At 35.9% G+C, this 24596-nt stretch overlaps 1 protein-coding gene across 1 annotated transcript in view; it reads left to right on the top strand.

The window, feature by feature from the left end:
* TEK (TEK receptor tyrosine kinase) overlaps positions 1 to 24596 on the top strand; it is a 767861-nt gene that overhangs the window by 426258 nt on the left and 317007 nt on the right. Inside the window, exons 8-9 of the mRNA XM_044061437.1 lie at positions 12918 to 13072; positions 17918 to 18059. Of these exons, the coding sequence (XP_043917372.1) occupies positions 12918 to 13072; positions 17918 to 18059 (297 nt within the window). The remainder of the gene's footprint in view (positions 1 to 12917; positions 13073 to 17917; positions 18060 to 24596) is intronic.

The following is a 24596-nucleotide window of genomic DNA, read 5'->3' as shown; positions in this document are numbered from 1 at the left end:
AACTAGGCCCAAAACACAAGCCTGAATATGGACAATGCTATACTACCCACACTACTTGGGTAGAAAAAAAACTACAGAAATGAGAATGCTTTTAACTGCAAACAGGTTATATGACACACTCCTTAGCAGGAAATCAGAACAAACAAACCCAACCAGATGCTTAACAATTATAGAAAATAACTAGTTAATACCTCACACACAGTGAAACTAGCTAGAAATATATATGCAGGCAATAAAAGCGCTATAAATAACTCATAAAAATAAGCAAGAAAACAGGATACTTAACGTTATATATCACAGATCAGCTTCCTTCATCCGAGTAGCTCAGTGTGAAATGGCAGAAACACTCACAAGTTAACTTCTTAAGTAACAAAGTTGTAACCTGAAACAACTTTTGCCCCTCTTTCCTTTTTAGTTATATGAAATGTAGGCATTACAATGCAAAAAGGGAAGAAAGGCTGGACAAAAGCTTCTTTAAATCAATAGATTGTAATCTTGGGATGTTGGGGTGGAGACTGGGGTATAAAACTGTACTGATTATAATACATGTATAATATATGTAGAATTAAAATATTTTCTTTTAATTTTGCAAAGGTAAATATCTGGATAAATGTCCTTGGCTTAATCTAATGAGAAGCTTTTTTGTAAATGCAAGGGGGGATTACAAAATAATTCAGCACAATGTAACAAACAGTTTTCTTTAAGTAAATAAATGCACAGTGGTAGTTGAGAAAACTAGAGCTGAAGACTGCTCTGCATTTTGATATTATGTTTCCGTGGAAACAAGCTGACAAAAGCTGAAGGCAATAAATCGAGTGGTCTGGACAAGGGCAAGCACTTCAGTAAAAAATAAAGTCTGAAATTATTGGAAGTGTATAAGAAACAGCAGCTTTTCTAGTAACTAAATATTTAATGTATTTAATAGAACAGTGTGTAATTTAGTTTTATTTAAAGATAGCCAGTGCACTCTTTCTTAAGGCTACATGTTATCAGTTTCTGAAAAGATAAGAAAAGTACAGACAGCAATAATTGTAAATAGCAGCACAGGTTTTAATAAGTGTCTTACCATGGATAACATTATTTTTTTAGGTTTTGCCTGTGTGTGTAGCTGTTGATTTGGGACAGTTGTTTCTATAAGGAGGGTTAAACTTCATTATTTGAAGATGTACATACTTTTGTGTGTTTAAGTTAATATGTTCTGGGGATGTTCTGGGGTGCTTTTTATTTTTGTTTGAAGGTATTCCTTAAGACAAAAAGTCTTGCAAAATGTGACATAGGTTCAAATGGAGATGACAAGAAACAACTGTATAAAAGATCAGCCTGCCAAACAGTGAGTGCATGTTATACAGAAGTTATAGTGGTGAATCATGGACATTTTGGCTTTTAGCTGTCCAGTGGAACAACATTGGTGAATAGTCACTGAGAAATGAAAAGAGACCACCAAATGTATCTTGCATGGGTTGATAGTGGTTATACCAGCAAGCAGACATTATTCCCTTGTAATAATAATATTAGGGCATCTGTATAGACTGAAAGTCTGTGTTAGGCTTAGGTCTGTTAAACTATCCTTCATTATCTCTGTTTTGGGTCAAGAAGGTTAGGATTCAGCTTGCTGCTAAGAAATACATGGTTATAAATTAGTGAAAATGTCTGTTAGCATAATGGATGATATAGAATGAAGTAGGCACAGTAAAGAAAAGTGACTACACTCACTAGTTAGTTATGCCCAAAGGGAATTTTAAAGATGCATTTAGTTGTAAGTGTAGATTTAAACATGTTGTTAACTAATAGCATGATATCACTAGTCTGTCAGAACTTAGGGCAGTCTAATTTTGTGCCAGAATTCAGTTTATACCAAGTTTGGTTGCAGTCACATCACGTGGCTGAAATTAATTTTTCACATTGCTATGCCTTCAGATTATTCAGTATATGGTTCATGTAACTTATTTTGTTAGACATAAAGTATAACAAATCACTTCACACTGCCCATGTATGTCTATCCTAAACAATCCATTAATTAAAGTCGTTAAGAGTATTTGACTAAAATGAGGGGGAATCATAAAAAGTCTGCTTTCTAATGTTACCACCAGATTGGGCCCAATCTGCATTGCAAGTTAAAGTGTATATAGCACAGAACTTCTACAATATATATGTAACTTGGTAGGGTGCACTACAGCATCCACAGCAGTAAATGCTATTGTTTAAAGTGCAGCCACAGGAGGCTTTTTATGTAAGATTCAACAACTTGCAGCCAAAATGATGCTGAAATAAAATCTACTGGAGATAGTTGCTGGTAATATACAACACATAAAAATCAAGCCCAGAGCAGGATTCCTTGTACAAGCCCCCCATATAAACATAGATACCAGGCTTTTCAAGTGATCCCTTTTTGGACTAGTTTGTTTTCTGCTCCTCTCACAAATAGGGAATATTAGCAGAAAAAATATCCAATGAATGGTGGTAATGACAGAAAAGATAAAAAAGTAGAACATAAATTTCAGAAAAAATAAAATACAATTCAGGCTATATTTATTTTTGGAATAAAACTGTCCTTTTCCAATTAAGCATATATTACAATTCAATATATATCAATATGTACAAATAAGAATCTCAGTTTAATTTAATCACACCATGTTTCCTTACAAATGGAGAGTAAGTACCACTGAGGTCATCCAGAATGCATCATGCTCAAGTTTGCTTTGAGTTTCACAGCACCAAAGAAAAGAAAGACTTTAGCAGCAGCAGTCAGGAGATGGTCAGATGTTGTTCTATTCACAAGTTCACTTGTGTAAGAAATTAGTCACAATTCCACACAAGTCAAAATATGCACTTAAGGTACAGAGTCCTTACACCAACTTAGATCTCTGAAATGTAGGTTAAATATCTAACCAAGAACAAGCTTTAAAACATTTCTTTGGCTCATTAGCTGTCATGTATGAAGCCTTGCGGTATTGAGTGTGCAAACTTCAAAACAATCACCTGCAGCCTGTTAGTTTAAAACAAACAAAAAATAAAACTCTTAGCAAAGTTCAGAGTTCAGTTTTGCCACAGTTTACACCTAAATTAATTGAATAATACATTTAATAATCTGCATTGCAATCCCAGGGTTTAGAAGATTGTGCTCTTACATATTTTGAAACAAAAACAGGGAAACAATAGAGGAAGCAGTCATACATACTAAAATAGACTGGAGAAAGTAATCAACACGTGCCAACAGACCATATCTGAATTAAGTGTAGAGAAATGCAGTGTGTTCTTTGTGGGGAATATTATTCTTGTGATAATGTATAAGCTAAGCAGTGTGCAGTTTAAAGGCCTAGAAACAGGAAAATGACTTATGGGTAGGAGTAACTGCAGAATAAATGACAAGAAAGAGACGGAGCAAAACAGAAGCCATGGCTACCAGAATACTGGGCAGGATGATCTGGCCCACTGACCCTAGTGACAATTCTCCTATCCATTAGGTCGAAGGGGAAAGTTTTGTTTTTTGGTTACTTTGTCTAGTTTTGGAAGACAGTAAGGAAACAAAGGAATTTCATCAGTATAGTGCAAGGATTACAAGTTGTACAAGAAGAGTTTAGACAGGCTCTATCCACTTTTCCTTATGGGATAGTAACGGTGTAATACAGACTACTCAACTGTCCTTATTTTAGAGAACATACCTATTTTTAGGCCTGATTTACCTTTGTACCTGAGGTACCTATTTTTGCAGGTATGTCCCTAATTTCAGGCTTGGTTAACACCGTCACAAGATTTTCTGAATCCCCCTTCATTACACATGATTTTGAAACTATCTAGTATGCAGAAAGCCACACTACATGACCAGCGTGGTCATACTAGCTGTTAGCCTAGTAAACACCTATGAACATACCAGTGGCACCAATTAATTAAAGAAAGAGGACACACATCTTACTTCTCCCATTTTCAGAAGCAAAAATAAATGACATTGTTTGGTAGAATTTTGCAATACAGTATTAAAGTCTACAGATTTTACACTGTCTTTTTAATAATGTGCTTATATTTTTTATCATGTTGTTTTTTTAAACATGTCTTTCTGAGTAGTATCCTGCATTCCTCCTGGAAGTAGGAAGAGTTTTGTGTTATTTGGCATTCAAATTTTATGTTAATTAAATGTACAGAGTTTGGGTTGGATGTACTTTTTAAAGGGCCTTTACATCTATTTTCCATGTCTACAGACCGAGAGATGGAGGCTATACGATTTGAGTCCACAAAATAAAGTAATTGTAAAGGAAATGAAGAGGGAAAAATGTAGGAAAAAGAGAGGGCACAACTCATTAAAGCCTAATGACACCTCCAGGTGTTTCTGAAGTCACATACTACTGATCCCCTTATGCATCTAATACTGCCTGCTCATATTTATATCAATAATTCCAAACCCGTGCTGTTTACAAGTTACTCAAATATTTAATCTTAAGGTTTACATGATGGGTAATGCAACTGTACAGTCTGTTGGCCTCTGTCTAGTTCACCTAAAGTGATATTAATTGCTGTTCATGTACTATTTGTTTATTTATATTGTCATAATTCTCATATTATGCTACATATCTCAGAACCAGATAAAACAGACAGAACTGCTTGGTCTTATATGAAAGTTCACAGACGGATTAACAAAATACCTTCGACAGTGTGTACATAGCTCGAGTGGTTAAGGGGATACTCTAAGTTGTTTTCACAATTGAAGGAAAACTCCATCTTAGAACTAAAAATATCTATTTTTCACAATATCTTTGTTTTCTGAACTACTTTAACACCTCAAAATCACTCTGAGTGCTTCTTATAGAATTTTAATATGTTTTATTTTTCTACAAATGGCTGCCAGTGGGGCATAACATCTCAATGTGATCTTGTTTTTCTTAATCTCTTTCCCTTTCCCATAATAAATTTCAAGTTGACTTTATATGAGCCATACTAGACATAAGAAAGTCATGGCATATTCCCATTCCATTGACATATAATGGGATTAATGTCAGTCACTGTCATCTTTTTTTTTAAACAAGAAACAATTTTATTGAATTATCACTTATGTTACACATATGTCTGCATTTTCCCTTGTGCAATGGTAAAAAAGCAACAGCACAAATTCAAGAATGTCTGCTCATCATGTATTTTCTCCACCTGATGGACAGTGTTAGAGGCTGTATGCTGTTAATACACTTGATATCTTTAAGAAGCACCGTAGTGTACTTTGTCAACCCATTTTCTCCCATTGTGTTTCCCAGTATTTCATAGGAGCTGCTGCATCTCTTTGACTTCTGTCTTTCACACACACCAGCCACATCTTGTCTGCACTTTGTGTTGTGATTTTAGTCTTCGCATTCAATTTATATGTCAATTGTTTCCTGGCTTATGTAAATTTGTCAAAAGAGGTGACAACTGCCTTTGAACCCTTGACTGATCTAATTGTTTTGTTTTGCTATGAAAGGCATGGCTACATTGGAAGCAGCTGTAATTGTGAATCAGTGTAAGATCTCTTCCATTCTGCAACAAAAACAGTGAAAAAAAGTTTAACACCTCCCTTTTTTATAGCAGCTGCTGAGCTCCCGACATCAGCAGGACTATTTGTCCATATAAGATTGTCAGCAGTCCCTAACAGGATAAACTACAGGTTTCTGTTTGTCTGAGGTATATCATGCAGGTGGAGACAGATTCCACTGCAAAGTATGTGAGAATTTAACCTTAAAAAAAGTTGGTGAGCTTTCCCTTCCTATGTTTCCAAGGCAAGTAAATAAAAGTTTTATACAATACAAGTATTTTTCCAGTACCTACACAATAATGGAACCATATTGTAGGGAGAAAAGCAACCTAAGTGTTGAGTTAAACTGTAGGAGAAGACAGAGTTTTCCTTTAGTATTTACTGTGTTTCTTGTGAAGTATAAAATCTAGTATAAGACCTAGAATATAATGAGTACTAACTCTGAAATTAGGTTGCTACCCATCCTGTTACAAGTGAGACACTCATGGTTTGGATCAAATGATCCTATTTGATGCTGGATAAAGCAGTGGGATTTAAAAATTCCCACTTTCTTGAAGCACTGAATCACCATTGAAAAGCTGCACTTACTTCTGGCTTTCCCGCAGTGATTCAGTTATGTCACCATCCCAGACCTGCAGGCAGAGCTGTTCCCTTCTAGGTCAAAATGTTGAAACTCATGCAGTGATTACCTGAATTTCATGAAAGGGTGGGGACTGGGACGAGAAGTGTCTTAAAAAGCCGGCAGCTGTAGAGCACATTTTTATTAGTGCTTCTACAGCCTTAAAGGACTGACATTTTTGTTTGATTGATCAATGGAGGAGACAGCAAGCCAGGAAATCAGGTAGCCAGCCAGCCTGCCAGCCAGCCCACCAGCCCTCTGTGAAGCCAGCCATTCTGCCAGTCAGATAACCCGACAGTCCCCTGGGAAGCCATCCAGGAAGTTAGCTCAGTCAGCCCAATAAATGCTGTGATTGCAGGGTTAAATACAAATAGTATTTTATAGCTTTAACTTAAGTGGGAATATTGTGTTTTAATTACTTTTTTTTTTTTTTTTTTTTTTTTACTTTTTTAATGATCAGAAGTAGATGGGGGGGGCCTTAGTATTTGAATCAGTATTGTTTGTTTTGGTCTTCCAAGTAGGTGTAAAGGATTGTATATATAATTCTCTTTTTTGAAGTTGTGGACTGTACCTTACTTGAAAAATAAATGGTTGATTTAGGAAGATTTGTGATTAGCATTTTTTAAAGATGGAAATGTGTGTGTGTGTGTGTGTGTGTGTGTGTGTGTGTGTGTGTGTGTGTGTGTGTGTGTGTATGTATGTGTGTGTGTGTGTGTATGTGTGTGTGTGTGTGTGTGTGTGTGTGTGTGTGTGTGTGTGTGTGTGTGTGTGTGTGTGTGTAACTTTTTTTTCTGGTGGAGGCAATGTTCAGGGTTAGCAGGGGTAGATGTAGTGCACTTGGTTTATTACTAATGGGCGTTATCATGGCTGTTTCAAGATAGTTTCTCTTTATGGATGGAAAAGCACCTGGGTAGTTTGCATTTTTGAGTGGAAATGTGCATTTTATTTTATTTAATGCTGTTTTTAAGAAGTTAAGTTGTACTGCTTTAGATGTGGTGCAGCTATGGCTGTGCTGCTATTGGGACATTTATTTACTTTTTCATTGTATAGCTAAGTTAGTGCAATAGGTTTTATTTCTTTTTTCTTATTAATGCTGTGTTTGGAGGTAAAATGGGGAACTTGGGGTCTGCCAAATATTGTAATCTATTTTATAGTGGCTGTTTAGTAATGGCTTCCAAGAATTAATTTTATAAGTGAAAAATGTGTGCACATAATTTCTATTTTAGGCACGTTCAGGTGTAAATGTAGTGCACTCTGCATTCTAAAAGATGTTACTGTGGTTGTATCGGGATTGTTTGTTTTTATATGTGGAAATGTGTTTATTTTATTTTTTGAATGTTGTCTTCAAGAAGTTTTAAATGTACTTCTTTGGGTATAGTGTGAATATGGCTGTGCTGCTACTGAGACATTTATTTACTTCTTTGTTGTGTGGATACGTTAGTACAGTAGGTTTTATTTCTTTTTTCTTACTAATGCTTTATTTGGAGGTAAAATTGGCTCCGTGGGGTCTGTTGTCCTTGTAATCTTATTTTATAGTGGCTGTTTAGGGATGAGTTGTAAGAAGCAATTTTAAAAGTGAAAAATGTGTGTATATAATTTGTATTTTTGGAGGGGCATGCTCAGGGGTAAAAGTAGTGCATTCAGCATTCCAAAAGACATTATAGCGGTTGTATTAATATAGTATGCTTTTATGTGGGAAATGTGTATATTTTTTAATGCTGTCTTCAAGAAGATTAAACTGTACTACTTTGGGTAGAGTGTAAATATGGTTGTGCTACTTTTGGGACATTTATTTGTTATGCAGGTAAATTAGTACAATAGATTTTATTACTTTTTTCTTATTAATGCTGTGTTTGTTTGCAGTGAATTGTAACTGTATGTTATAGTGATTGTTTAGTGATGACTTGCAAGAAGTAATTTTGAAAGTAAAAAAATTATTTATATAATTTTTATTTTTGAGGGGGGCATACTCAGGAGTAAACATACTGCATTCAGCATTCTTTGTTGTATCAGTATGGTTTGCTTTTGTGGGTGGAGTTGTTTGAGATAGTTTGCTTTTACAAATGGAAATATGTGTCTATTTTATTTATTCAGTTATTTGTTTTTAATACTGTCTTCAGAAGTGAACTGTAGTGGTTTGGGTGGTAACAGACTGCACTGTGACTAGCCTCATTGTGCAGGGTAAATCATTATTATAATGTTAATGTCTTAAAGTTTTCTCTCACCCTGCTTACTTATGGAGTGTATTATGGGCAAAAAGCTAAATCTGTAGTTGTTTTGTTTTAATATTATTAATGGTTAAAGAGCTCTAGCTGTTAATGGTTTGTAAGGATGTTTTTGATTTTTTCTGGATAGAAGATTTTACTGCTGCAGGGGCATGCAACTCTACCAACATACCTCTTAACTGTTCCGATTTTTGCACAATCCAGACTTTTGCCTCATCTTTTTGGTCTGTTCCCCGTAAAAATTGTGGTTTTCTGGCAAATCATTTGAATTTAAAGTCACTAGTGACAGCATTTTCAGACTTCATGTCTTTCCAAAAATACAAGCTAATGCAAAACCTAAACCTGTTCTAGTAATTTTCTAAGTTTATGATTGCAGTAATTAAAATGTCCCTGATGGTAGGCCTTTGTCCCCTCACTTTTGGCTTTGTCCATATTTCTTGCTCTTAAGATGTGCAGAGGTATGGCTACCAGCTATGTTAATGTCAAGGTTTTAATGGCTGCAATTTTGCCCCGCATACTTAGCTGTGAGATACATTGTGTCATTTACATCAGTAATCATTTTACCTTTTTAAATAGTTTGTAATGTTATAATTCCCTTTTCTCTTCTACTGCTCAGGTTTTCAGTAAATCTGCATCCTTGATCAAGTAGAAGTATTTTACAGATTGTTTCATGTTTCAGATGTCATTTTTCAGATACTGTATTTTTCAAACCAGTTTGCCAAAATGCCAGTGTTTTTTATGTCAGTTTTAGATGCCATGTTAATGCCAATGTTTTTCATGACAGTTCTTTCATATGCGGTGTTTTACATGTCACTTCTTTTATATGCCATGTTTTTTTTTATACCAGTGTTTTTCTAGCCATTTCTTTCAGATCCCCCTGTTTTTCAATCCAGTTCTTTTAGATGCAACTATTTTTCAAGCAAGTTCTTTCAAATGCCAGTGCTTTTCATGCCAGTGTTTCCAATTGCCAGCTTTTGCTACATTACTGCATGGAACTAGCACAGTTCTGCGTACAGTTTCAAAGATGAAGAGAGCAGCAGCTTCATCACAGTCTACTTCCAATAACAGAATGTGCACATGACAGAATGTCTGCAAAATGGAATTTGACTGGATCAAGAAATGCAATGATATAAAAAAATTCTACAGGTACTGCAAAAAGGAATTCCTGGTCACCTATGGTGGAAGAAACAATGTCATACAACATGAGGCAACTGAACAAAATAAGCATGCTATTCTACAGGCAAAAGCAAGTAACCTGATGACAAAGTGGGCAGGGAACACAGACCCTGAAGGACCAGAACGTAAGATCATTGCAGTAGAAGCCTCTGAGGTGTTCCATACAGTTAAGCATAATATCTCCTATTGCACTTTAGACTGTGCAGTAAACTTGGCCCAGTCAATTGTACAGTGACTCAGATGTGGCAAAGAAATTATCCTGTGGAAGGACCAAGGCTGAAGCCATCATTGAATATGTTATGGGACCGCACTCACTGGAATGCCTCCTACATGATCTGCAGCAACCAGGCACTTCATTTGCCACTTCATCGGACACTTCAAATAAAGGAAACATAAAATTATTTCCACTCATTGTTTGGTACCTTTTCAAAGAAGAAGGGGTGGTGAATGTCCTTTTGGACTTCTATGTCACAGTAATATTGTATCAAATAGGGCACTTCTTTGTGCCATCAAATCAAATTCAAATTAAACCTTTTATTTTAGTGTGCTTATATGTGTAGTATATGTATAATTTTAAATGTTCTTGTTTAGAATAGTTATAGTTAGTGTAATATGTAGAACGTAGTGTCTTTTGCTTTACTGCCTAGGCCATATCACAACGGATTTTAAACATAATAAAAAAAAAATACTCCTTGCCCTGGAGCAACATTTCAGCATATGGGGCTAATAATGCCAGTGTAAACTATGGAAAGAAATCTGGGGTATATACCAGATTAAAAGAAAAGTGGCCATCACTCCAGGAAGGCTAATTGTGGTGTCTCAACTACCTTGTGACATAGAAGTCTTTGTGATGAAACTTTTCAGTCACTTCTCAGGTTCTGCCACAAGCAACAGAGACTTGAAAGACTTCTTTGAATTTGTGGCATGGGATTTAAGAATCTAAGGCACAGGCCAACAAAGTGGCTGCCACTCCTGCCAACTATTGAGAGACTAGTAAAGAAATCTCCTGGTGCTCCAGTTGTATTTCCTCCCCCAGGGAGGAAAGGATCCTCCTCTGCAAGATATGGCTGTACTTTTCAGATAATGAGCATGGTGACACCATATTACCTACGCTGCACAGTACTATTTGCACTTTTTCAATGTTGTTCACATTGATTTCAATGAATACTTAAGTATATTAAAAAAGGAGCAGTTCCTGCCATGTAGAATATTTTAATGATGTTCTTGCTCAAGAAAAAAATGAAGGTAAGAGCTGGCGATGCTTTCTTTGGAGGAAAACGTAGTACACTTATGAACTCATTAGACAGGGCTTCTATTCATACACTGAAAAGAGACTTCATTGTGCTCTTGGAGGCAGCAGTCAACTCAGAACAGTGGGTTGATTTTAGTGAAAACAACTACTTGTTTAGACTTTCTACGTTATCTTTAACTGAGCACTTTGTTTTCAATGACTTACTTAATGTAACCACTGCCCTGAGTCTGCAAGACATAAAGACTATCTTTTCAAGGACTTTTTAACAATCAAGGCCTTTCTCTAAAAATTATGTGCCACAGGTTTATCACCAGGAGAAAAGTGATTGAAGCTTTTCAGAGAAGGGCCTGGGCTGACCGCACTATATCCCATAATTGTTCAGGTATCGTCTATACCAACATCCATTGTATTTGTGGAGAATTTTTTTTTCTTTGGTTATAAATAATCGGACAGATGTGCAAAATCATTGTAGTGTTGACTTGTTAAAAGCTGAGCTAATGATAAATATAAATCACAAGATGAAATGCAATGACTTTTATTCAAATATTGTATCAAATAAGGCACTTCTTCAAGCCATCTAGCTAATCAAATTCAAAGTAAACATAAAAAAAAGAAGTGATTTTATTTTAGTGGGCTTTTATGTGCAGACTACATATAATTTTTAGTTTTCTTATTTATAATAGTTATAGTTTGTGTAATATATAGAATAAACTATTTTTTGCTTTACTTTACAATAAATGTACTCTTAATTACATGCATTTTAAAATGTTAAGTGTTCTTGTGTGCAGTACGTAGTTTTTTAGTTTTCTTCTAGTTATGGTTAGTGTAATATGTAGAATGCATATTTTTTTTTTTTGCTTTTTTAACTAAACATACTCATTTGTTATGTGTAGTGTGTTTTTTAGACAAGTTTATTTCTGTATCAGCTATGAGTAATGTGTGTTTTTGCAGTAATGATTCACTTTCACTGTTGCGGTTGCTTAACTTAAACTTCAGTATGCTGTAATAACTTCACACTGTACTCATAACTAAATCTCATTCACCACTGCTGTGGTGATATCATTGGTAGAGGGTGTGGCCAGTGTCATATTGGCCACACCCCCATGTCCCACTTTGTCCCACTTAAAATGTGACCACCCTATCTCTGGAAATATTAGTTCCTGTTGAGCAGTTTGCCACTTAAACATCTTTAGTAGCACTTACTCTTCCAGAGAGATGAATATTTGTTTGAAATGCGAGAGCATTATTTATTTTATCAAAAAGCTCAGCCTCAGACAACAACTGTTGGAGTTAGAGTACAAACATTCAGGGCTCCTCTGGGGGAAATGAGACAATAAAAGGTTAAAGCTTCAGTTTACATGTATTTAGAAAGTAATATTTTACTGAGTGAGGTGATGAATAAATGGAACAGCATGCTAGACTTGTTAATACCTACTGAATCTTATAAAGTGGATTGGACAACTTGGCAATAGAGTGATGGGGCAGGAGGGGAAGAACAGCTGCAGGTTTAAGCTGCTGCTGCACTGGGGCAGTTTAGGTAAACCAGAAATCTTCTGTAGTGGCATAAATGTGCAGGTGTGACTAAACTTATACATAGTCTAATAGCATATCTACAATGAAAGCATACACTGGCTTATCAGAATACACATATACATCAACTGAAATGCAGCAAATACACATCCGTTGATCCACAACATATACAGAATCACATGCTGCTCCTTACAAACTGAAGTAGAGCTGTGGCAGTTAAAATCCTTTACTTACCTCAGAGAAAGGAAACATTGATATATATGTACTTCACAATAAGATTATTTTGCTTTTTTTGCAATATATATATATATATAGCTCTGGTGCTTAAGTATCAAGTAAGACTGTGTATGTGTGTGTGTGTGTGTGTGTGTGTGTGTGTGTGTGTGTGTGTGTGTGTGTGTGTGTGTGTGTGTGTGTGTGTGTGTGTGTGTGTGTGTGTGTGTGTGTGTGTGTTGGTGTTCGTGTGTGTCTGCATTCTTGTGCATGTGTGTGTCGCTCTGTGCCAGTGTTCATGTGAGTGTGTGGTTGCACAATGTGAATGCAATTGTGATACACAAGAGACTAAAAAAAATAATAAAGATTTTTATCTCCATTGAAACAATTCTTTATCTTCTGTTTCAGGTCCTGGCTATGAGTCTCCAGTGCTTATAGATATGATAGACCATATTGAACTGAACAGGGGTTCAGAGTTTATTCCAAAGTGTGTAGCTAAAGGACATCCACTTCCAGGACGTGAAGAATTTCGACTCTTGAAACCAGATGGAACTATCCTGAATGTAAGTCAATATCTTATACTTAAAGCCTGAAACTAAAAATACCCCATAGCTATTTGTGCTCTCTAGTATTTGTTGCTGATGATACAGCTCCACATTATTTGTGTACAAGGATGTATAGGGACAGTCAGCAGAAAAAGGAATATAGTGCACCCAATCTGTCCATTAGTGCATTTTAATTAATGTTTTTATCTGAAAAGTTTGTTGATCCTAACACATAGCATCCAGAATGTGCTTATATAAATTCCATGTTTTATATCAAGTGATTATTTCATACCACATCATATCCTCTGATGTGATTTATTCCTTATTCATTAACTTTTCTGTAAAAAGAAAAAAAATCTTATTGGTCACCCTCACATGAAAATCAAAATATTGTGTTGCTGAATCCATGTCACAGAAATGTTTTCACATGTCCTTATCATCACATCATTTTACTCCCATTTCCTTACCCCCAATAACTAATAAAAAAATACTAGAAAATCCCAGCCAAGCTAGAGTTTTCACTGTGTGATTCCTTAAAACTTCTTGTGAAAGAGGATAATGGGATATATGCAAATGGCCCCTTAAGGACATCCGATATTTCAGCTATATTGCACGTCTGAATGCCCATGACTTTTTTTCTTTTTAAGTCTATTAATGGACAAATTCAGGCCATTAAAGTCAAACTCCATTATCCTCTTTCACAAGAGGTTTTAAGGAATCACACAGTGAAACCTGCAGCTTGGGTTTTTCTTGTAGTTTTTCACTAGTTGGATTGGCTGTGAGTCCTGTTTACTTTTTTGTTTGCCCTCAATAAGTACTCAGTCATGGTGTTTACCATGCTTCATATGACATATAATACCAGCCTTGTTAATGTTGGTCATAGTGCTTAATATTGTGATACACAGATTATAATACAACCAACCTATCACGGCCCTTAATTCCACCAACAATGTAAGATTAAAGTGTAATTATAATGCATATTAACTTTGCCACTTGAAACCATGCAAGATGAAACATATTTTATATTGATTGCCTCTGCATGACATTACTCAAGGCTGTCTGGGAGCAGAATAATAGTATCTGGAAGTAGGGCTAACAATCTAAAAGTTTAAAGCAACTTTGTTTCTGTGTATGTATATGATTCCAACGGTTTACCATCAAAATGTCAGAAAACAGTTACACTAACACGGAAGGTCGAAAGGCACTCTTCCAAAGTGTCGTAACTGCAATTTTTAAATTGTTGAATCCACAAGAGTGAAAGCACACTAGCATTCGCTCTTGTGGATTCATCATTTTGAATGGAGATTGCACTACAGTGGGGATCGGGAAATTTACCCTTTCCCACACTGTAGTGCGATCTCAGAGTTTACATATATAAATATATATATATATAGATATATTTATATATATATATATATATATATATATATATATATATATATTTATATATATATATTTATATATATATATATATATATATATATATGTAGCAGGGGGTTTGGGGGGTGCAGTGGGGCTTGCCCCCTGCAAAACATTTGTAGCACATAACCGGAAGTGTAGGTAGTTTTGGTAAAGTAGACATGCCGGAGTTGTCAGTTTTCCTTAATTCCTACTTTCGGTTATGTGATCATTCGGCAAGTGGATTTTATGACATTTCAGGTCAGTTAAGTGAACACTTGCACAAATGAGTTGTAAGATTTTGATAGTAAACCATTTCCAATCAGTGTAGAGAAGTAAGTCAGTTGTTCCCATCTTCCCTGTAGAGTGAGCTTGGCAGAATGAATTCCAGGAGTTTATAAACAGAGCTACTCTCTTTTTAGTATTACTACGGATGCAATCTTTGGCCAAAACAAGAATCAGTAGAACATAGTATTTGAACTTGTAAATGAGAGGAGTAGAACAGAAAATGGAAATAAAATCAATGTTGCTTACTTAAAAATAGCATAAAAATATTGTTATAAAGATGAGAATTGATTGCAGCATGTTGATGTAAAATGCTAACTTATACATGTGTAAAGAGAGAAAGAAACAGGCTGGAGATCATCTAATTGCAATGAGAAAAGGAAGACCATTCCTTGGAAGAGACAAGGTAGTGATACAACTTTTTTTTGTAGGAGAAAGCCACTATGCACACCCTCCATTGGGTGGGGAGGTTGCATCCATCACACCTCAACTACTAAATGTGAAACTGCTATACCTCAAACAAAAAAGAATTCTTCAAGTTATGGTAACTTCAGACTTAGTGTGTATTTTTCAGTTATCATGCTTAAAGTTTCTCAGTTGCAAGGATTCTACTTACTGTACCGATGGGAAACAGTGCACACAGTTTCATAACTTCATCTGTTTATGTCCAAAAAATGTATTATTCTTTAAGGCCCACTCCTTGTAAAGATGAGTTCTGCATTCCCTTGACATAAAACATAACTGAGTGAATATCATTATCTCTCATCGTTCGTGTTGGCTGCTGTCAAACAAATACTTGTTATGTGGCTCCATATGAAGCATTTTATAGTCTCAGCACATGCAGACGGGAGCTCAGTAAAGGACACTAGCACAGGACAAGTACTTCTTGAATGAGTTAAAATTAAGTACTTCTTGAACAATTTAATAATAATTACTTCTTGATTACAGCATGATGTGAGAGGATGCAGTCATTTCTATAAAAAGAGCAAAGGTCACAGGCCCCTGAATAAGTATTCATTCTACTAATTATTTTACATGGATTGTTAGACAATTTTGGAAGACAATAAACACAGTTAAATGAGAATTAAGACATCCTCAATTATATTGTCTGTAACATGATTTCTTAAGAGAAGCTTAGCACATAGAAATGCACTCAATATTTTTGGCATAATGATGCTGGCTTGTGGCAGGACAATCATTCTGAGCTTTTCATATAACATTCATTTTTTTATGAAACTCAACATTTTTAATTTGTTCAGCCTAAAAGAAATATAGTAACAACTATACTATTTATAGTTTACTCTGAAAACTCCTGAGAAGTATTATTTCATTATATCATGTTTCATATAATCTTTGTGATCAATTAACTGATATCGCATGCCTCCTTATGACTTATGGTGGTCTCAGAGAAACAATCAGCCTTTAATTTTACTGAATATACAGTTTCCTGTCAGTTTATCTACTTGCTATATTGTTTAATGAACAAACTGCAGTCATTGACCTGTAGACTAATTTTGTGTGCTTCCTTAGCCTAATAATTTGAAATTGTTATATTGTATTATTTATTTGTATTTTAATGAGCATATTCTTTCCTATGGACTGTAATATCCGCTCAGTTAAAAAAGGATACAATATGAACAAATTACACATTACTTAATTCATTTTTATATAAGGTACAATATTTTGTAAAGTAATTTAATAAATATTTATGTATATTCACTGAATGTGTGCGTCATCAAATAGTTGTATATAGTGCTTATCTAGTCAATACAGAATTTCATCTCTTAAAGCTATAACTATAGCATCTAATTCTGTGTTTCACTTTGGTTAGTGCGTATGTCTATGGAATTATGATATATATATATATATATATATATATATATATATATATATATATATATATATATATATACACATATATCTATATATACATATGTCTCTCTCTCTCTCTCTCTATATATATATATATATATATATATATATATATATAAAATATAGAGTGTAAGAGAGTGAAGCTGCCAGTTTTTGGGGGATTCATAGATGATTACTAGGCTAATGACCTGACTGCAATAGACATTTTTAAGTATAGGTCAAAGTCCCCTCCATGTCATCATTTTCATTTTAATTGTTTGCACTTTGTTTTATTTACATTTCACGTTTTAGCTATACTTTGTGTTTGTGGATTTGTTAAATAAGAAGCTGCTGGTACATTTCTTAATACAACGTTTTTCTTTGTTGCATCCATATTTTTACTTGTGGCTTCTCCGAGATATCTTGAATAGCTCAAGCTGAGTGTTTCATCTTATTTATATTTTGAGGAACATGTTTTTTATTAGATATGTCAGGTAGGTTTTTGAAGTGATGGCTTCTACTTCCCTTAGTTATTGTAGAATTAATAGTTATATGATTTATGAGAGTCATTAAGGAGCAAATTTGTAATACTTTTGTTGCATTCTGCTTTAGGTAGTAGCATTAACATTTTTATGGTAAACTCTCATTGTTGCTGCAGTTCTTCAACTTTTTTAATTTGAGAAAAGGTATGAGAGTGTACATAATGGGGACAGCTTTTGAATTACTTTTGACGGTTTAAGTTTTTTTGTGTTTTTGATTTTTTTTTATTTATGTTTTGATAGCATTTAGTAGTCTGTGAAACAGCCATAAACTCTCACATCCCAAAGATGTGACCCTGGTGAATTATCAGCCTTCACAATTGTCCTTCTGTGTGTGTGTGTGTGTGTGTGTGTGTGTGTGTGTGTGTGTGTGTGTGTGTGTGTGTGTGTGTGTATGTATGTGTGTGCGCATATGTGTGTCTGTGTGTGTGCTGTCTGCAATGGGCTGGTATTCCATTCAGGATTTGTTTCACTGCCATGTATCCAATGAGTGTCAGGTTAGGCTCCAGCGCTCCAGTGACACCAACGTGAGTTAAGTGGGTTATTAGAGAATGAATAAATGAATAATATGTGCATACAATTGTTTCTGCTCAGTGAGGAAGATCTTTCACATATTAATAAATTAGAGAATCTTGTGAGAGTGAGCTATTGTTTTTATCAGCACAGCATAAACAATACTTTTTAAAAAAACTGTGAGGGAAAGAAAGACTTGAGAAATAGAACTGAACAAGAAGTTAACTTTTATACTTTTGTGGGGAAATTAATTCACTATATTTTATCCTTTTTGCAGCCTCAAGAAACTCAAGAACACCCAGACTCTGTAGCTTACTTTCCTAGGCAAATACTTCAGCCTGTAGAGTCCGGAACATGGGTTTGCCAAGTGGAGACAGTGGCAGGAATGGCAGAGAAACCTTTCAGAATTTCAGTTAAAGGTTTACTGACTTGATATGATTTTTTTGAAGATTACTAAAGTAACAATGCACAAACTGTATGAAACCAAGCAACCTATTGTTACCTTCAATGCTGATTATATAGATTTCTTATTTGCTATGCTGGGTATTTATAGCTTCATTTCTAAGACTGAAAGTGACATCTGGTTTTCAGCAAACATTCTTAATATAGCTCTGTAACACTTTGGTCTGGTTCCTTTAATTCCCATTACTGATGATAATAGGTAAATCCTTTTCATACAACCAAGCTATTCACAATATGGATAACTACAGCAAATATATACAAATTCACTACACCTATAAAATATACAGTCTTACAGAGAATACAGTTGTAGGTACATTTATTCTAAAAATTACAGGCCCGGATTATAAAACTGAATTATACTGTTCAAGAGGAGGATATCAGCATAGAAGGAGTAGTAGGTTTCAGTGGTTAAAAATGAGAAGTCAGATATCTCAACCCTTCAGTAAATATTTATCAGTTAGGCTACTGAAGCCAAATACCTATGAGTATATAGAAAAAAAACATAACTCTTAACATAATTCATGCTGAATAAACAAAAGTTATATAATGGTGCATTTTGTATGAAAACATAACTGTTAACATAACTGATGCTGAATAAACAAAAAAGTTATCCAATGGTGTATTTTGTATGAACCTTGAGACTCTCTAACAAATACTGACTGAACACATGACAGTAATGCATATGTGTTGTTCTTAACTGATGCAGAGAGGCACCTATATGTGGCCCTCTGCACTGTTTAACGCTATGCTACCTGACCCAGTACACTGCAAGTGCTTTGTACTAGTTAGTGTCTTGCATTAGACATAATATGGTTTGGAGACAAAAGTGACAAGACTATTGAAAAGCCGCATGCAGCCCATGTGCATAAAGTACTGCAAACAGTTGTAGCACATCATGGCACATCTGTGTAGTAAACAACCTTTGCCAAAGTGACCAAAAATGGGGTAATCCCTAGTCAAGAGGACAATCCCAGAAATGTAGAAGGGAAACAATATTCCATAGGAAAAAAGTACAGCCTAGGAAATATATGTCAAAATACACGATCATGGAAGATAAGCAAATAAAAAGGTGGTATACGCATCCAAACTGTATTGATCCACCACAGACACCATATAAGAAAAACTAATACATAAACCAGGAACACAAGAATTTGTCGCTGACATTTGTGCAATATGAACAGGTAAAAGCATCATAAGAACAAGAAGACAACACCATGCATAACAAATGCACTTACTGTTTCGGTCAGTTATGCAGACTGGACTGCAGCAGTTGATACAGGTAAGGATTAGTCCTTTGTTGTGACATGAACCAGCTGCTGCAAACAGTGAGTACCCGTGTCAACCCTCTGATTCCTAGGTCTATGCCCAAGAGTTGTAGAAACAGCTGGACTCAATAATGAATAGTACTTCCTGACTTAGGCATCTCATAACCTGCACTTATCTGTCAGGTCCATCCCCATTTACAAAGGCATTCTAGTGACACAACTTATGGGCTATAAAGTATCCTCAGGAGCTCATCCAGTTGTGGTTATTTGGGATCCAAATATCTGACATGCTTAAGGTAGTCACAGTGGCACCATATATGACATTTATGCTGGGTCACCTGCATGGCACGTATGGCTCTAAAAGTAAGGTAAAATGGTGCTACCTGGGCATCTGAGTTAAAGGATGAGCTGAATGCAGAGGTACCTGCAAAGATACATGAAGTGTGTGTGTGTGTGTGTGTGTGTGTGTGTGTGTGTGTGTGTGTGTGTGTGTGTGTGTGTGTATAAATCTATATCTATAACTATCTATATATATATATATATATATATATATATATATATATATATATATATATATATATATATATATATATATATATATAGATATATATATTATATATATATATACATCTATATATATATATATATATATATATATATATATATATATATATATATATATATATATATATATATATATGGTTCTACCTCACATAAACGAAACACCAAAACACCGACAACGCAATCACCGAAACCACATAACCGACAGTACAAAACACGAAATCCCACATGCCCGACAACGAAATAACCGACGGTACACAAACACGAAACCTCATACACTTCACACACCACAATCAACAAACAAAACACATTCCCGTCCAAAACCACATACACAACACAAGCACACCAAAATCCCTACAAACCCACACTAAACCTCACATACACAACTACCTACAACCCTAACCCAAACCCTAACCCTAAGGTCCGTCACTACCGCACACTTACCTGACCCGCTCCCTAACCCTAACTCACTTATCCCGCCCCTAACCCAAACACAATCACTACCGCACACTTACCTGACCCGCTCCCTAACCCTAACTCACTTATCCCGCCCCTAACCCAAACACAATCACTACCGCACACTTACCTGACCCGCTCCCTAACCCTAACTCACTTAACCCACCCCTATCCACACTTACCTTACTCGCACCCTAACGTCCGTCACTACCGCATACTTATACAGCCTTTTCCCATTTCGGCATCCTCGGCGTCGGTGCTTTCATCCGTCGGGTCGGTCTTCTGCTTGTCGATCTTCTAGGTCCCGTCGCGCCGGTCTTCTGCGCTGTCGATCTTCTGGGGCTCGCGATTTCCCTGTCGATGTTCCGGCGTGTCGTTGAAGTGAGGTAGAACCATATATATATATGTATATGGGTCCCTATCAAATGATAGAAAGGTCATTTGATAGAAACTCCTTTCACTGACACCATAAGATAGAAAGCTCAAAACACTGAAAACTTATTTGACTGAAACTCAAAACACTGAAAATGCTATATGCCCTTTTCTCCATGGTAGTGCGATCCTGGAGTTAGTATATATAGTTAGGAGGGTGTGGGGGGCACAGCCCCAACACAATGGGGGGGGTGGGTGGCATAGCCCCCCACATAGTTTATGTAAATATTGTTTTCTCCAAACAGTTATCCATTGTAGTTATAAGTATCCATGTGTAGGGTTTAAAATGTATGAAGTATGTGGGGGGCTGTGCCCCCCACATCCCCCAAATATATATATATATATATATATATATATATATATATATATATATATATATATATATACTAACTCCAGGATCGCACTACCGTGGGGAAAAGGGCATATAGCATTTTCAGTGTTTTGAGTTTCAGTCAAATGAGCTTTTAGTGTTTTGAGCTTTCTATGTTTTGGTTTCATCCAAATGATTTTCCATCAAATGAGTTTTCTATTATTTGATAGGGACCCATACATATATATATATATATATATATATATATATATATATATAGGTCTACTTTACATGGTTGACAGGTCAGAAAATCGACTTTCATATGGCCGAGACCATATGATCGACTTTCAGAATACCGACCATGTAAAGTAAACATTAAAACACAACAAACACTTACCTGTTAGCAGGGGGGCTATGCCCCTCTGCACCCCCCCGTGGGGGGCTCCACACCCACCCCCCCGTAACTTTAATAGACCAACTCCAAGATCGCACTACAGTGTGGAAGTGGGAACATTTCCCATTCCGCACTGTACGGAGATAGCGGTTCCCCATGGTCGGCTTTTCAAAAGTCGATCATATGGTCTCGACCATATGAAAATCGACTTTATGAAAAGTTGACCATGTGAAGGGGACCCATATATATATATATATATATATATATATATATATATATATATATATATATGGGTCTACTTCAGTAGACCGACATTTCACTTACCCAACTCTCACTTGGCCAAGACGAAACCACTGACAACTTCAGAAGATTGACACCCAGAACACTGACTTTTCATGCAAGGTAAGTAACCACTTGGCCATCCTGTTGAACTTTGCCCCTTTCCCCCCACAGCAGTGTGATCCCGGAGTTGGTATATTTAGTTACAGGTTTTTACCTGTGTGGGGGTAAAGCTCCCCACATCAGTGGGTTTAGTTTTGTTTCGTTTAGTTTTTTTTTTTTTTTCAGGATGGCCAAGTGGTTACTTACCTCGTGAAAAGTCAGTGTTTCGGGTGTCGGCCTTCTGAAGTTGTTGGTGGTTTCTTCTCGGCCAAGTGGGAGTCAGGTAAGTGAAACATCCACCCATATATATATATATATATATATATATATATATATATATATATATATATTTATATATATATATATATATTTATATGTATACATATGAATATGTAGTATATTTAGTAAACAGTATCGTATTCCTATGACTGCAATACAATATGCATTATATACCTCACTGCTGTTGCAACTGATTCTTGTTTTTTACATCATGCTGACATTCTTGGGGCTGATGACCTCATTTGCAGAAAACAGCAAGACAAGGAAGCATTAGAATCAGTCGTTAATTAAGTGTACTTTGGGATCTAGGCAGTTTTCAAACCATAGCCCCCCAGCCCACCACCCCCTACCCCCCCCCCCCACACACACACACACTCAGTTTTTGGACTAAAACTAAATGCACATGTTCATTTGGGGTCATAGTCTTGTTTTAAATGTATACTTACCTACCATATTATTTAAATTTTATTTATTTATCATTTAATAAAACAAAAATTGTGTGCATTTATTTTAAATTTGAGTAGACTTGAACATTTTCCCAACAAGAAGTAAGACAAAACTTACAAACAAATAATAACAAAAAATTATCCATATTAGTGCAATTAAGCCATGAAAAAAACTGCTGTCACCTCCAAAAACATAATTATAATATAAATCCTAATACAAGATAATGCAATGCTCTGAGTGAACATGTAAAATGCAGACATATGGTGAAAGAACAGTGTCAACCTATAATAAAATCTCCACACAAAGACAGAGCAAGGACACAATGGTGCTGGACAGTGGTTACTCATAGCATGCATATGTAACTGGCTTATATATCTCAGCTCCTAGAATGTGAATGTGGCTAATACTCACTTGGTGCAAAGTGACCAGTGCCATATAAACATACTACCTTCTCACACTGCATCTCTGTCCCTGACCCTAACCGTGCCCATCTCCATAACCCTAAAACTTTATCTTTAAACTGAACCTAAAAAAATGTCTAACTATAATCCTAAAACCTATCTCTAATCCTAAAACTCTATCCCCACCCTTAAAACCACCTTCCTAAACCTAAATCCCTCTCCTTCATCCCAAAACATCTTCCCCTAACCTTAAAACTTTAACCCTAATCATAAAACCACTACCTAAGCCTAAAGTGACCATAAAGCACCATCCTTTGCCCTACAACTCTGACCCTAAGAGTAAAGGCATAAAACTCTCACCCTAACACTAAAATTCTATACCTAACCTTAAAAGACTAAATTGAACATCCAAAATAAAAATAAAATAAGAAATAAAGTGAATCATCTACCTGCAACCCTTGCTTCACCCATTTACCTCAGAAAACATGTATATTTGCTTTCCTGGCACAACTTGATGTTATGCTACTTCCACACACCCAGTCCATGTATGCAATAAGTAACCATGACCTGAGTGTTGAAAGTAAAAACATTGTTACTCCAAATGATAAATCAAGAAGCTAAGAGACATGCACGCTAAGCAGCAGACAGTACAAGGGTGTTAGTCCATGTAAGGCTAGCATTACCAAAGCAAGGTGCTAACACACACCATGAAAGGAATAGACAGGAAGTAAGGGAAAACTGGAAAACAGCAGAAAATGTAAAGGACAGGTCAATAACATCTTGATTATATTAAATAATAATAATACAGTAAAGGGATACAAGCTGACATACTATACTAAGCAAATGCGCATTCCATCCATCCATCTTCGACCCCTTTTCCCATTTTACACATGGGGTCGGGGTGACACTTGAACAGTGACAATCATCTCGAGCCAAGGTTTACATCACTGGGTGGCTAGCCTTTCATTCACACAATTTAGTGTCCAATCCACCTACTGCATGGCTTTGGAATGTGGGAGGAAGCAGGAACACCATAGAAAACCCACATGACTGCAGGGAGACTCCACACAGAAGGCATTATCAGCTTGCTTATACTCCCATAATATTTATGTATCCATCTTACATCATTCCAAAGGTCTCTACTACTTAGCTCAAGAATCAGGGACAAAGTAAAAAATAAAGGTGGGTAAAGACACAAAACAAGGGACAAGTTATAATTATTACTATTCTAATCTACTTAGAAAGTTCATAAAACAACAGGTTTTGAATGTACATACATTTCCTCAGCAGTAAAAAAGTTTGTTTGTTTGTGTCTTTCGGCTTTTCCCAGTTAGGGGTCACCACAGTGGAACTCCGGTCCGCTAATGATTGGTAGTTGATTTTTACATGCCGAGTTACCAGCCCTGACGCACAACCTTCAACGAAGGTACGCCCATTCACGCATGTCTCCACGCAGAAGACGCTCTAGCTGAGAATCGAACCGGACACCATCTTACTGTGAGTAGACAATGCTCCCTATGAAACACTAATGCCTGGCTTAGCATTATTTACTAGTGTAATAATCACCG

This window comes from Protopterus annectens, chromosome 2.part0, assembly GCF_019279795.1.
Source record: "Protopterus annectens isolate FY-2018-M chromosome 2.part0, PAN1.0, whole genome shotgun sequence".
NCBI lineage: Eukaryota > Metazoa > Chordata > Ceratodontiformes > Protopteridae > Protopterus > Protopterus annectens.
The sequence above is the reverse complement of the archived record's forward strand: the minus strand, read 5'-3'. Positions and strand labels throughout refer to the sequence as shown.